Raw genomic sequence first — 15762 nt, forward strand, 5'->3', positions numbered from 1 at the left:
TTAATGCATTGTAGTTTATTCTCAAAAAAAAAAAAGAAAAAGGTCATTGGAGTGAAAAATCGGGCGGGACCGGCTTAAACTTTAGAAATGCATAGAACTACGTTGTTGCTATCGTCACCGTGCCCATGTGGGAGTGATTTCATTAAGGCTGCGTTTCTTTGCAGTGTAAATATGGACCAGTATAATTACATACTCTGATCCAATTTGTGGTGTTTGGATAGAGCATAGTTAAATATTGAAAATCGATGTAAAATTTTATTGACATTGAGTTTATATCGATGATAATCGACGAAAATACAACTTAGATAAAATGATGTAAATATTTAAATCGATAATCCTACTTTCTATTTACAATGGTCCATAACTTTAAACCAGTCGGTGTACAATTCCATTATTTTTACACCACATTCAGGTTTAGGTAATTCATATTTGCGCCCCATAGTACATCTCAACCATATATTGGAAACATCTCCCAATGATAAGTATGAGATATGTTCTCAATATATGTTCCCAATATACGTTGAGATGTGCATGTGGGCCGGGTGCTAATGTGAACTCTCATTTAGGGGTGTCAATTAGACCAGATTTGGTTCAACTTAATCCGGTCTAATGTGAATTCATTACAGATGGACCAAGTCCAATCCAATCTGATGAATACTTTAGAGTATTTTGAACCGATCCAGTTCAATGTCTAGACTTCCCAATCTGTTCAAATTGGGTTTAATTTAGATTGGTTCCAATCCACACCCGACGCATTAACACTGTATTCTTATATTCTATTAATGGACTAGATATTGATTCAAATTGACCCAATCTAATATAAATCTATTATGAGTGGACTAGGCCCAGTCCAATCTAATAAATACTTTGGACCATTATATTTGGACTGGTCCAATTCAATATGTCTTATTGGTTCCTCCAATCCGTCCAAATTGATTTTTATTTAGATGCGCCCAATACTGGTCTATTGACACCCCTAATGTCATGCATCAGCTAGGGAATTCATCTGATATGCACAATTGCAAAATGATGTGACTTTAGGGGTGTCAATGGATTAGTTTTGAATTGGACCCTGTCCAAACCAAAATCAATTTGGATAGACCAACAAGACATATTGACTTGGACCAGTCTAGACTTAGTGGTCCAAAGTATTTATTGGATTGGATTGGATCTGGTCCATTCATAAGGAATTTGTATTGGACTCGGTTGAATTGAGCCAATATTTGGTCCATTGATAGAATATAAGAATATAAGTGTCAATAGACCAGGTTTGAATTAGAACTAATCTAAATTAAAACAAATTTGAACAAATTAGACGGTCCAGACATTGAATTGGACCGGTTCAAAATATTCATTGGATTGGATTGGACATGATGAATGGACTCACATTAGACTGGATCGGATTGAACCAAATCTAATCCAATTGACACTCCTAAATCCCTAATTGTGAGGTGGGTGTGACGTGTGAGAAGGAAATTAGTATTTGTTGCAAGGTAAGTTCACCATGCAACTGCATTTGATGAAAAATCTGGAAAACAATATTACACTTATATGAGCAAAAAATTGGCTTTTCAATAAAATTATTTTTAATAACTTATTCAAAATGGCTCGGTCAATGCAGTTCAATCAACTCTTAAACCCTCTCAAACGGGCTCTTTAAAGGATGGGCACCACTACACCGGCTTTGAACTGTTCCAATGTAAAAAGATACCATTCAAAATAAGGAATAGTTTGGTGGAAACAAACCATGTGAAGAAGAAAAGAATAAATCAAATGCAAAATATTTTATTTAGGTTGTATTTGGTTGCAATGCAAATTAATTTATATTAATGTGAAACTGTAGCGTGTAAATTCTGACTTATTTTTATTTTAAATTTTAGGTTATTTTGTTTGGTTACATGTAAGTTAAGACATGAAACAAAATAAAGCAAAACCCAAAACAAAATTAAATGAAAAATTTGCATGTTTCTCATTTGCACTCCCGTACACTTGTAATAGTGCAAATGCACTGCAACCTATCACAGCATTAGGCCTACGGGGAATCACTCAGCCTGGGGCCCGGATGCGCTGTCAATATCTTCGACTCTTCTATACTACAAGAAAATAATAGGGACTTTTCAACCGCTTGATTGACATCCAAGAGGGACCCTTGGTGAAGCCTGATTGGATATCATGTCAGGAGGATTCCAGTCTGTCGTTCGAAATTTAAGAAGACTCTGATCAACCGTTACATGTTGCTTGCTGATATCCAATGGTTGAGTGTTTTGAGCATTGAAACAATGGGACAAGTGGCAAGTTAGGGGGCGGCTCTCAATGAGTTCTGGCTCATAATAAGACTAGGTTGACTTAGAAAAGATCAATCTCAGAAATTTCTGTGGTTGGTTGGCTAAGCTTAGTCAACCATTTTAACGGCCGTGATGAGGGAAATGTGGTGAGAAGCGGCAACCGTCAACCTATCTATAATAGACTTAATCAAATCGTTTTATGTTGCACTGGCTCGAATCGTCTTCCGGAAGGTTTCGCTATTGTATATTGACGGAACCTGGGCAAACGATGTCCACACATGTGCTAGCCACGTGCTCTATTAACGGTCACAAGTCACAACTCACAAAGTCACAATATATCCTAGAAAGTGACGAAGCATGCATGAAGTAATGTAAATATGAAATCGATCTTATCAAAATGCTCCAACGGTAACTTCTGGCGACCTTCACTGACCCGTTATAGCTCGCCAGGTGTCCGTCAGGAAATTTTTCGAAACAAAAAAAATAGGCACAAATAACGCAGTTGACCATTGAATGGCTTAATTCCCTAATTAATTAATACATAAGAGAGAAAGGTTCTAGCTACTACGCTGGTAACACGGACACTGGTTTGACTCTGCTAAGTGCTAAGGGTTTTCCCTTAAATACCTGGCTCCTCGGCGAGCCAGGAAGAAAAAGGAAACAGGAAGAATCATCAATCGAGAAAGAAAATAGAGCAGAAGGAAACGACGAGAAGAATGTCTTGTGCTGTTGCTGTGGCCAGCTCTCCTGTGTTCTCGCCCTCTAGGGTTACTCTTTTCTGCAAGAACCAAGCTTCGTCACCTGAAGCCTTAAATCTGAGCTTGAATCACCATGGACTATCGTCATCGTCATCTGGCTCTCCTTCTTCGTCGTCATCTCCGTCATCGCCTTTCACACTTCGGTTTCAGAAACCACTTAGTGGTTTGAGGGCTTGTAAGGAGGGTCTTATTAGTGTTGATTCGGTTCCCTCTTCTTCTGCTTCTCTTTTGAAACGGAAGAGACCGGCCAAGCTCGATATTCCAGTTTCTTCGTTGAGTTTCTCTGCGGCAACGGCAACGCCGGCTGCGCCCGTGGATGACAGAAAGGAAATTGAGGCTGAAAGAGATGGGTTTTCCGTTTATTGCAAGAAAGGGCGGAGAGCAGCCATGGAGGACAGGTATTCAGCGGTCGTTAATCTTCAAGGAGATGCCAAGCAGGTAGCTTCAAATTATTCTTTTTTTTTTTGAATTTCCCTTCAATATTGTTCTTGCCAGTTTTTTCTGAGTTCTGGGTTATAATCTAATAGATGCATACCTTACGTGGTTTTGGGTTTATATATTCAGGCTTTCTTTGGTGTTTTTGATGGACATGGAGGTACAAAAGCAGCTGTATTTGCAGCAGAAAATATTGATAAGAACATTACAGATGAATTGATGAAGAGGGGAGAAGACAAAATTGAGGACGCAGTGAAACATGGGTACCTGACCACGGACTCTGAATTTCTGAAAGAGGATGTCCACGGTGGGGCTTGTTGCGTGACGGCTTTCATCAGGAAAGGCGATCTGGTTGTGTCTAACGCCGGAGACTGTCGTGCTGTTATGAGCAGAGGAGGAATTGCACAAGCCCTCACATGCGACCACCGACCTAACAGGGAAGATGAAATGGACAGGATTGAATCCCTGGTAAGCCTTTCATCTTTTTTTTTTTATATATCCAAAATTTCTGAAGCCACCAGAATAGCAAAAAAAAAAAAAAAAGAAAAACTTTTTGATTTTTCTCCACAGAAATCTTAAGCTTGCTTAAGATCGGAACTGATTAGTTGTAACAAAATATCTTTTCAGGGTGGTTATGTAGATTGCTGCCATGGTGTTTGGAGATTACAGGGTTCCTTGGCTGTATCAAGAGGAATCGGAGATCGACACCTCAAACAATGGGTCACAGCAGAGCCAGAAACTAAAATTCTAAAAATCAGACCCGAATGCGAGTTCTTAATTCTAGCCTCCGATGGGCTATGGGATAAGGTAACTATACTAAGCTGAACAAATTTCTAACTGTCCATTTCAGAGTTATCAACTAATAGCTTTGACCAACTTCAAATTTCTTACTGTTTTGTTCTTCCTCTTTTTCCAGGTTAGTAATCAGGAAGCTGTAGATGTCATTCGTCCATCGTGCATAGGCACTGATAAGCCAGAGCTTCTGTCTGCATGTAGAAAGCTTGCAGAGTTGTCTGTTAGAAGAGGATCCACTGATGATATTAGTGTGATGGTCATTCCATTGGGGCGTTTTATTTGACGGATTCATTGTCAGGGAAGAGGAAGGGAAAACTTACCAAACAATTAGGTTTTTACAAACCTACACTGCAAGTTTTTTTTTTTTAGAATGAACTTGCAGCGGTAGATTGTACCAGTATGGAGAAGAAATTAACAGGCTCCAATTGATCTGACATATTGTTTAATTATTTTTTGGTTCATAAATAATGAAATTCTTTATTATTGTTATTCTGTCTGTTTTTCATTGGTTTATGTTTACACTTTTAAGTAAGGCCTCGTTTGATTGTGTACAGGGGTGCACTTCCAAATTCCAATCAAAATCGAACACAAATTTACTTAAGCACCCCATGCACATGTGCGGAGAAAATTAAAGGATAATTTATTTTCCTTCTAGTTTTTCATAATATAATTTTTGAAACAAGCTAAAAAGAAAAGGTGAAAAATATGCAAGCCAAAACCCAGTTCAAACGAAGGAGGAATCTCAACCAAAGAGACCGGAAAGACGCCATTAACGATTGCAGGAAACTCTTGCTTTTGCAAGAAATTATTCTGTTTTTCACCATTTCTTCTTCTTTGGATGACATTAATGCAGACCTCATTCTTATTGTTTTCCCCTCCCATCTTTCACACACCTCGCCTCTAGCTCTCAAACCCAACAAGATGACAGAATTTTTGGATCATTCGTTTCATATCCGACCTCATTCTACCTCAATGAATCTTTTCTAGACAAATCCCTATCTGAGACCGGAAAAAATCTACTTTGAGTCATTAAGCTAGACAAAAATTCCATTTCAAAGGTTCTAAAACTGATCAGTGGAATAGGTTGCTTCCAGATCATAAATCATAGAATATCGGCAGACTTTTCAAGCTCTATTTATATATTTAAAAAAATAATTTATTGTAAATGGTTTTCTCCCTTTGTCGAAGCTTAAAAAAAGAAAGAGTTTCCTGCAATCGCTAATGGTATTTGTAGGGTTTTTCTTCAATTTTTTTAGTTTAAAAAATTGTATGTTAAAATGTACCGTTTAGTTTTCTATACATGGTATTAGGGGGGTGCCTACCCGAACCTTGGGCCTTTTTTGTGAACGGAATCGGTAGTACCGGTTTTTAGAAAACTGGTATCTGGAATCGAATCGAAACCAGTCAGTTAACCGTCATTTTGGTTTGTCGGTTTTTTAGTTTTATAATATTTATTATAAAAATATATATTTATATATAATACATATTTATTAATTTATAATATAATATATATATATAAAATATATAGAAAAACATATATATCGGTTGGTTCGGTTAACCACCGGTTTTTTATATTGGTTAACCAAAACTAAACCAATAGCTTCAGTTTTTTAAAAATACCGAACTGAAATCGAACCGATCGGTTTGATTAATCAATTTTTTAGTTTAGTTTTGATCAGTTTTTTCGATCAATTCACTTTTTTTTTTTTTGCTCACCCCCTATATACTATTGGGGTCCACACATGTGAACTATTATGTGTTTGATTTTGATTGGAAGTACACAGGAAATCGGTCTCCGTTTGATTTGGTAGCTAGTTAATGCATTTCCTCGTGCAAGTGATTTGAGGGAAACATGTTAGATTAACCATGTACTCACGTAGGTTGGTCACGTTGTTGCCAAATAAATGCATTCATTGGGCTGTTAGAGAGCTGAATAGTTTAGAGGCATAAGGTCCTTGATGGGTGGACCTTTTGATTGCCTCAGGAGAGCTGAATCGTTTAGAGGCATCAAGGTCCCTGATCGGTGGACTGACCTTTTGATTGCCTCAAGAACATCTATAAATAGAGACGGTTAGCATTCGGTCAAGTGCTCATCTTGATCTGTTTCCCATTTCCTTGGAGGCTCGTCTGATAAACCGGATTCTGGCGGAGTCAAAGTTTGCAAGTTGGAAAGATGGAATGTATGCTTTTTTCTTCCTTTCGATATTTGAATATATATTTGTTCAACACTGTCTTTAGAGCTGATTTCCATTGATAAATCTTCAAAACATTGCCTGTGTACTAGGCTTTGTTCGTGGTAAATGACTTACCTGAGTAAATATATTTATCTCGGAAAATGTTTCCTAACCCAGTAATTTTTTATTCCCTAATTAAAAGTGTATAATGGCCAATTTGTCTAAAAAAATGTCATTATTGAAGAAATAATATTGTCTTATCATGTATTAGTAATTTTAGTTGCGCATAGGTAGGAGATTGGAAAACAAACATGAGCTTATTTATTTTTTGTGAGACCAACCAATTTATCCACCCATACTTTCTAGAAAACGAATGAGGCCTTAAAAAGACAATGTTTGTCGGGCGATAAATTACCCGAATAGGGTTTTGAGTTTTAGATGGTGGGTAAGTAACTTATCCACACTACGGGTTTGGAGAAATTGTGTTTTGCCCATTATAACGATTGTGTGGGTTTCTGTGGAACTCACCAGTTCATCTTTACCAAAAAACAAACGATACCTAAAGAGTAAGGTGGCGTTTGATAAACCTGAAATGTTAAAAAGATATTAAAAGTGTCTGAAATCTGAAAAGAGACATAGTTGCTTTTTGATTTTTTAGAGGTTCTGAATAAAGAAGGTTGTTTGTATATTGTGTTGGATCAAACCGTCAACATCTAAAAATCATTGATTTTACTATTTTACCCCTAAAACAGACTATTTGGTAATTTTGAGTTCAATTTGCATTATTTCATAAAAAACAATTTATTAAATTCAAAATAATATTGAAAATATGAGTAAATTATAAAAAAAATAATTTATTAAAATAAGAATAAAATTGAAAAGACATATCAATTTATAAATTAAAAATAAATTATTAAGAGTTAAAATAATAATGAAAATAGTAATAAAGACCATAAAGCAATAAAAAATATTTAATAATTATCAAATTAATATCTTAAAACTATTAAAATAATTAATAATTAATACAAATATAATTTATAAAAAATAAAAACATAATTTATTAAAATAAGAATAAAATTGGAAAGAATCATCGCTACTGCTAGGAGTTGTAACGACGGTGGCTAGAAGATAGAGGAGAGAGAAATCGAAGACATGCCACTACTGGGAGTTGTAGCGGCGGTTGTAGGAAGACAGAAGAGAGAGAGAGAGAGAGAGAGAGAGAGAGAGAGAGAGAGAGAGAGAAGATGGTTGATAAAGAAAATTAGATAATACTTGAAGGGCATTTGTGTTTTTTTTTTTTTTTTTTTTCAGATGCCCCTTAACAGCTAGTTAACGACAGATACTTGATCGTCATGTTTTAAAAGTTCGGATACTGAATTATTGCATTTTAAAGTTCGGGGACTAAAATGACACTAAGCCCAAAATACAGGATACTAATCAAGAATTTTTACTAAAGATAATAATGATGTAACATAATGAACCACATCAATTGGAAAAATGGGAAACCAATGTAGCTTAAATAAATTGACAAACACGTCTGCACTATATGAAGAAAGAGAGTTGGAGTGACTAATAATATAAATGAAAAGAATAAATAAAGAGCTATTCAATTTTTTAGCAGATGTAGTTCAGCAAAGGGACTTGAGAATTTGCGTCATACTTTCTTAGTATCATCATCAAAATCAACTGTGGAATCGTAAAGTAGGCAGGTCACTTTTACTGGGACTATGAAGAGTTGAAGACCAGGCCCACGTTTCCTTGGTCACTCGACCCACGATGATATGCATTCACCACGAGAGTCAAAAGGCTTTCCTCCCTGTTGACCCAATAAAACCACATGGAAACGGAACCTTTCGGGTCAAAAATCTACACCACTACGTAACACACTACCATTTGTTATTTTGTCTCTTTAGAATATGTCTAAACAATCTTGGGGCCCAGGGTGTATATTCTGGTTCACGTTTTCCACTCCACTTATTAGTGCTAGGTGGTAGGGTTGCAAACTAATCGGATATGCTTAGATCGATCCAAATTCGACTTATTATTTCTTTACAATCGATACAATCGTTTGTTAACTTGTTCAGCAAATATGTTACTAACAGCTTGAGTCAAGTTATGGTTGAGGGGTCTTGGCAGCAAATTAAGTGGGAAATACGGCCTCAAGGATGGATTAAAATCAATAAGGATGGGGCTAAAGAAGACTAACCCATAATTGGGAGTCACCATTACGGGTGTAAATGAATCGGATCGGATCTGATCTGGGATCCGATTCTATTTTGGTCAAACTTGGATAATTCTTATTTGGATCTTTGGATTGGATCAGATAAGATTGGTTCCGAATTTAGATTGGATGGATCATTCTTATATTATATGCTTATAAATATATACATATATATATAAATATATAATACATATATATGTTATTTTCTATTTATAAATATATTTTTTATATTATATTTTTATAAATTTGTTATATTATTTATTTAAAAAAACATGTATATATATGATAGAAATAATTAAAAATACTTGTATTTTTTGTTTTTGCTTTGTATAAATTAGTATATTTTATTTTCTTTTAATAATTTATTATTGTTTAAACAAAACAAGTCGGACCAGATCAGATCCAAAGATCCGACTTACTAATAGGATTCAAATTCAAATTGAGTCCTATCAGATCTGATCCAATCCAAAGTTGAATTCGAATATATCCTAATTTGAATTCGATCCTATCTGTTTGCATCCATAGTCACCACAATTGATATTGTTGATGAGTCATTCGTGAAAGTATTGAGCTGTCTCATGAACATGGCTTCAAAAAAAGGTAAAATATAAAAACCTCCCCTATAATATTGAAAAAAACTTGCAATTATAGTTATTGTCTTAGGTGGAAAAGGTTGCTAAATGCATTAGTTTTTTGGAAGCACTCATTTTACCCTTACATCTATCAATTCAGATGGAAATTTCTAGGCTGCATTTGTCCTTATTTTAAGGATTTGTCTCCTTTTTGCAATTAAAAATTCATTGTTCATAGGCAAGGGTGGAGCCAGAAATTTTTTATGAAGGGGTGGAAACCTAAAATGGATTGGGGGTGGGGGAAAATAAATATTAATGAGCCATCAGGGGACCAACCATTGAGGTGGGGACTGGGGGAAGGAGGAAATTTACATGAAATTGTGTATTACAAGTAAGGTTTTCCGAACCATAGGGGGGGGGGGCATGACTCCCCTAGATCCCCCTATTAAGAGGAGATAAGTCCTTAAAATAAGGAATGTCAAGTGCAACCTAAAATACCCTGACAGAATTGTTCACTTTTAATTAAAAAAAAGTTCCCTGAGTTAGATTTAAAAGAATAAAGTATTTTCACTCCATAAAAATGTTAGGTCTAGTGAAATCTAGAAATTTTAATTATATTGAAAGTGCCCTAATAAGTTGTATGGATAATTTTATGACGTTGAAGTCTTCATTAGTGGGGCAAAGATGGAAGAGAGGTAACAAAAGTTTTTGTGAAACTATAGGGGGAGTTATTACGATTGTAAAGCAAAATTTGCACGACCTTCATGCTACCTTAATTCTCTCTTTTAAGGTGGGGACAAATCATCTTGCATCTAGTCTCCCTTCAAGTAGACCTGGCAAAAAGTTGACCCAACCCAATCCGATAAAACAGGGTTAGGGTCTCATATTTAGCTACCTGAATGTGAGAATGACCCAATCCGATCCGAAAAAAATGGGTTGGGTCATGGGTCAACCCGCTGACCCAATTGTCAAATCTAATTGGGACTATTTATGCATTGTTAGAAGTTTCCATTCTTTAATTTTTTCTATTTAGTCTTTACCCTTTATTGTTTACTCTTTAAATTGTTAAATGTTCGAGTTTTTTTTTTATTTTATATTTAGAATTTTAATATTAGTTCCTTTAATTTTGGCATTTTTCATGTAGTTTTTCTTTATTTTTTTAAATTTTAGTTATTTTTTAGGATGACCCAAATTGACCCATGGGTCAACCCTAACCCGAACATTTAGGGTTAGGACTTAGCATTTGATAACCCAACTCGAAATTCAACCTGACCCAAAATCAACCTGAAGTGTCTTGACTCAACCCGAACCCGAACCCAACCCACCCAACCCAATTGCTAGGTCTACCTTCAAGACAAATAACCCTCCTCCGATGGTCCTTCCATTAATCTCTATGATATAAGGTGGGAACTTACAATTTTCTTCCTTTTAATTTCTTTTTTCTCACAAACAAATAAGACAAAGTCAAACATGAAGCAACAATAAATCAGAATTTACACTCTTGCCTATTTACATTATCATACATTTTACACCAACCCAAACGAAATTTGACCTACAAAGTGCAAACAAACTAAACCTATATGGCTATTGTCAAATTTGGGTCTAATTTGATCCGAATAAAGATATAGTGATCATTATTCATTAATAAACTAATTTTTATTAGATATTAAATAGTATTAATAAAACAAGCTGAAAATAACTTTGCATTGTATATTTCAAATGACTTACAAATAACTTCTATGACATAACCTTTTTTTTTTGGAAGTCTTAAAATATTTCATTCATTCAAGAGATTGATACAAAGAGATGCTAACAAGGCCAATTAAAGTGCAAAGACAAATTTAAAGAAGAACAAAATAAAAAGATGGATATAGGAGAATCAAAAGAACTTTTGCAACCTGCAATCGAAGTAAGGTGACTTAAAATCACCAACAGAAGTGGATAAATACATCTCCAAACCACCATAACTGGTGAGCATAACTAACAAGGCAGGTTTCCAAAGCCATAAGCCAAGATCTATAACTTCCACCCACTTCGAACCAATCCGCAAAGAAGCCAGAATTATAACTGTCAACCAGCACACCGGAAGAACTACTATTGCCGTCCTGGATGCCGGAGAACTAAAGCTACCTTCGAAAACGCTGGGAATGGCAATGTAAGTGGCAGCTTCCACTGGTGGTTAATGCAGAAAGGATTCTAGAGAAGAAACTCCCAATTAAAACGCTCATAGAAAGATCGAACAGATTGAAAGGTGGGAACCTAGGGAGAACAGAAGGGAATAGGGAAGAACTAAAAGGAGAGCAAACAGAGAACAAAACGAACAGAATGAACAGAGGGCAAATGAACAACCAGAGGGCAAAACAAACAGAGGGCAAACGAACAAAACGAAGAAAGAAACAGAAGGAAATTAAACAGAGAGCAAACGAACATAATGAACAGAGGGCAAATGAACAACCAGAGGGCAAACGAAACAAATAGAGGGCAAACAAACAGAACAAAGAGAAAAACAGAAAGAAATTAAACAGAGAGCAAACGAACATAATGAAAAGAGAAACTCAACCGAGAACAAACGAAACAAAGCAACAAAAAAAATTAAACAGAAAGAAAAGGAACAAAAAACCTCGAGAGTTCTCGAGAGAGAGCCTCCCTGGAAACAAAGAGAGAAAAAAAATTTGATAGATACATGTTGGTTTTATGTAGCTAAATTGATAGAAGCATGTATGTTTAAAAATGGATGAAGATATATAGGTGTCAATGGACAGTTTTGGATTGGATCCCATTCAAACCAAAATCAATTTGGACGGATTGGGTGGATCAACAAGATATATTGAATTGGATCAGTCCAGACTTAATGGTCTAAAGTATTTATTGAATTAGATTGGACCTGATCCATTCATAATGAATTTATGTTGGATTGAGCCAATATCTAGTCCATTGATAAAAGAAAAGAATATAGGTGTCAATGGATTAGGTTTGAGTTAGAATTAATCTAAATTAAAACAAATTTGAACAGATTGAACGGTCTAGACATTGAATTGAACCAGTCCAAAATATTCATTGAATCGGATTGAACCTGGTCCATTTGTAATTGACTCACATTGGATTTGAATTCTTCATTAAAAAAAAAATGTTTACAGCCTTAATACCAGGAGATGGCGATGCATGTTGTGGGTATTGTTTGCAATGGTTTGTCTATGAACTAGGTCATTGTAAAACTGACCCAAACAGGGCCACAACAAATCCAAGTTGACGGTTGTGGTGTAAATCAAGCTGGCTTTACTGGTTTTTGTGTCAAAACCTCGACCCGAATCTTAATCTCAACCCGATTTTTTATCCCCGAGATTCTCAACCCTACCCCAACCCAATTACAAAATTGGAATGGTCAAGTGTGGTTAGGGTTGGAGCCAATCAAGTTGCATCCCTACTGCTACCACTGGGACCAGGTTGGCCATGTATTATCACTGCCTAAATGCATGTGCTTCCACAAGGGTTTGTCCATCTGTTTGCCTCAATGGGGAGGGTTAATCGGGTAACCCACCTCACACTACCAGAACAGGATTAGAATGTAGGGCTTCTTTGTTAACTAGAGCTGCTAATGGATTAGGTCTGGTTTTGGACAGGATGGATCTGGATCAGTCCCAACTCGATTACTAACTGATTCTATAAAATAGTCTTTGAAGTGAACCAATTATTAATTGGAATATTCAGGTCTGACCTAATTTTGGAAACTTTTTTATTTCTGATAATTTAATCTTAACAAAAATGGCAGTAAATAATAAACTGTTTATATTTTGATAAAACTCTAAAAAAACATTCAATCTAAAAGCTTAAGTCATTCGATAAGGCACCTGATTAGGATTTTATTCTTTAGCACACCCCCTCACTAGACCAACTTGATCACACAGGCTTTGATATCATCTCAAGAGTTCAACCTAAAAACTTTAAACCATTAGACAAGGTCCTTGAATAGGTTTTTACTCTATAATAAAAGCAAGCATTTTTAAGCAAAATGATCTTATATATTATCTATAAAATTTGTCCTTCACATAGAATATAACAAAAATTATAAGAAACCCGCAAGAACTTCATATATATAATTATCTACATAATTGGCTCGGGTCTTAATTGGTTCAAAACAGTAAAAATGGATCCCAATCTAATTATTAATCAGCATACAACCCATGTAAGATCAGTCTGGTTCCGTCCAATAGACTTATCCATTGACAACTCTATTATTAACTGTATTGTCAACTGATCACCAATCTAAGAGTGACTGCTTCTTAAAAAAAGAACAGCCAAAGGTTACACTTTGGCAATATTTGGAACTGATGATGTTTCTCTACCATGGTACTGTATTGGTATTGGAATGTTTTTTTTTTCCTCAAAAAAAAAGAAAAGAAAAAAAAGACATTTTTTGGGACCGTTGCTGCCACATGGGAGTTTTTCAATACCACATCATTAAAGTATTACTATTAATAATAATATAAAAATGAGAAAATATCAATATTTTTTAACGATTTCCATGATGTGGTTTAAAAAACGTTTTTTTTTTTTAAAAAAAGAAAACACCAAACTGAACAGGCATCACTTTCCCAGCACTAAGTCTCTTACGTGGCACCATTTTATAGGAAAACGGCATTGATACAAAAAAATTCTTTTTGCATCTAATCTACCTTTGTAATCGCTTGTTTAGGGATAGCAAATTTTCCCATTTTCCCGATCTTCGTGGGGATCCATCCCGAATGGAGCAAGGATGGGGATGATTTTCCTCCCGTGGGGTCGAGGATGGGAAAATTTTCATCCCTGTTAGCATTAGGGGTGCAACTTGGGCAAATCCAGCCCAAGCTCGAACTAGCCCAATCCGGAATTTTACACAGGCTGGGCTTGGATTTTCAGTCTTTGGGCTGGGCTTGGACCCAAGAAGTTGGGCCTACCCTTAGGTAGCCCAAACCCGGCCCAATTGTATACATTTATACATATATATGTGTATAGATGTAAATGTTGTATACATACATACATACATACATACATACATACATACATACATACATACATACATACATACATACATACATACATACATACATACATACATACATACATACATACATACATACATGTATGATTTTAGAGTGGGTTCATTGACCAATCCGAATGCATCAAATTACAGGGCGGGCTGGGCTTAGGTTGGGAAATCGGGTTTGACCTCGGGTTTGGGCCTTAAGCTCAAATTTTAGGGTCGGGCCTGGGTTGACCATAAACCTGACCCAACCTGCCCGACTTGCACCCCTAGATAGTGGGGACGGGGAGAGAACTCCTCGCTCTACAAGGGCCCCGATCCCCGCCCCGTGGGATCCCCACTAGTATATATGTATACATATATCTACATATTAATATTTTTAAAAGTATAATTGAATATGTTTGAATATTTTTTAGTGGAATTGTAAATTTTAATTATTTTATTTTTATTTTTTTAAATAAAATAAAAAATAAAAACAAAATAATTAACATTATAAAAAATCATAGGAATGGATATCCTTGTGGGGACAAAGATAGTGATAACCTTGTCCCATTAACAGAAACAGGGATAGGAACGGGGATGGAGATTTTTGCAGGGACGGCCGTTGCCATTCTTACGCTTGTTTGATCTTTGTATGAGAAAACGGCATTGATACCAAAACAGATGAAATTGTTGATATAACAGAGTAAAATTCTTGGTTCCCAATGAATCATTACTTTCTTCCTGTCTAATTGAATTATAGGTATTAATGTATTATCAGCCATATTTAGAACCCAACAGTAAGATCTATCAGAGTTAGAATTCTTTCATTCCTAACCATCCAAACATAATATCAAACCATTGAAAGCCAAACAAAAGGTTATTAACATCTTCATTGGAAACATTACTAGCAAAACAAAGCATCAAAAGCAAAAGGACAAGCCAAAAAGTAAATAATGAGAATTGCTTTCTGGTTCTCTTTGGCATGATAGACAACCATCATTAGTAACCTCCTTTCAAATAAATTCACCTTAGTTAACACATATCCTCTAATAGTTGTGGGGCACATATGTTATTATTTTTTTTAAGCCAATCTTGGCTGATTCATTTAAGATAACTCAGTGAAACATCCGAAGAATCAGAAAGAAAATCAGGACAAACAGACCATGTGTGTACCTTTGGGTTTTTAAACCATACTTGGCTAGGAGATGCCCAGCATTGTTGGCACTCCTTGGAATGTAGCACACTGAAAACAGGTTGAAGGAGCTGAGAATGGCTCTGCAATCGGCAATTACATGTTGGATTTGCCACGGAGGAGAAATGGTATTCTCCAACAGAGTCTGAATTACGTTCTTTGCGTCTCCTTCAATTACAACTGAAGTGATGTCCAACTCTAGGCAACTTCAAGTCTCCAAGAAGACTGGTGCCCAGACACTGCTCTGACCTGGTCTATTCATAGGATAGGGTGAGCGTGAGAGTTCACTTGTGATCTGTTGCTCCTTTGTTGTAAATGCATCAGATCC

At 35.8% G+C, this 15762-nt stretch overlaps 1 protein-coding gene across 1 annotated transcript; it reads left to right on the forward strand.

Annotated features, from left to right (window-relative positions):
• The first annotated feature begins 2848 nt into the window (after positions 1-2848).
• LOC104594934 (putative protein phosphatase 2C 25) lies at positions 2849-4762 on the forward strand. Its single transcript, XM_010255489.3, has 4 exons — positions 2849-3481; positions 3608-3946; positions 4106-4285; positions 4395-4762. Exons 1-4 carry the CDS (start codon positions 3002-3004, stop codon positions 4554-4556), a joined length of 1161 nt encoding a protein of 386 aa, XP_010253791.1. The 5' UTR covers positions 2849-3001; the 3' UTR covers positions 4557-4762.
• The last annotated feature ends 11000 nt before the right edge of the window (positions 4763-15762 follow it).

The sequence above is a fragment of the Nelumbo nucifera genome, chromosome 2, assembly GCF_055504915.1.
Source record: "Nelumbo nucifera cultivar China Antique chromosome 2, China Antique-T2T, whole genome shotgun sequence".
Taxonomy (NCBI): Eukaryota; Viridiplantae; Streptophyta; class Magnoliopsida; order Proteales; family Nelumbonaceae; genus Nelumbo; species Nelumbo nucifera.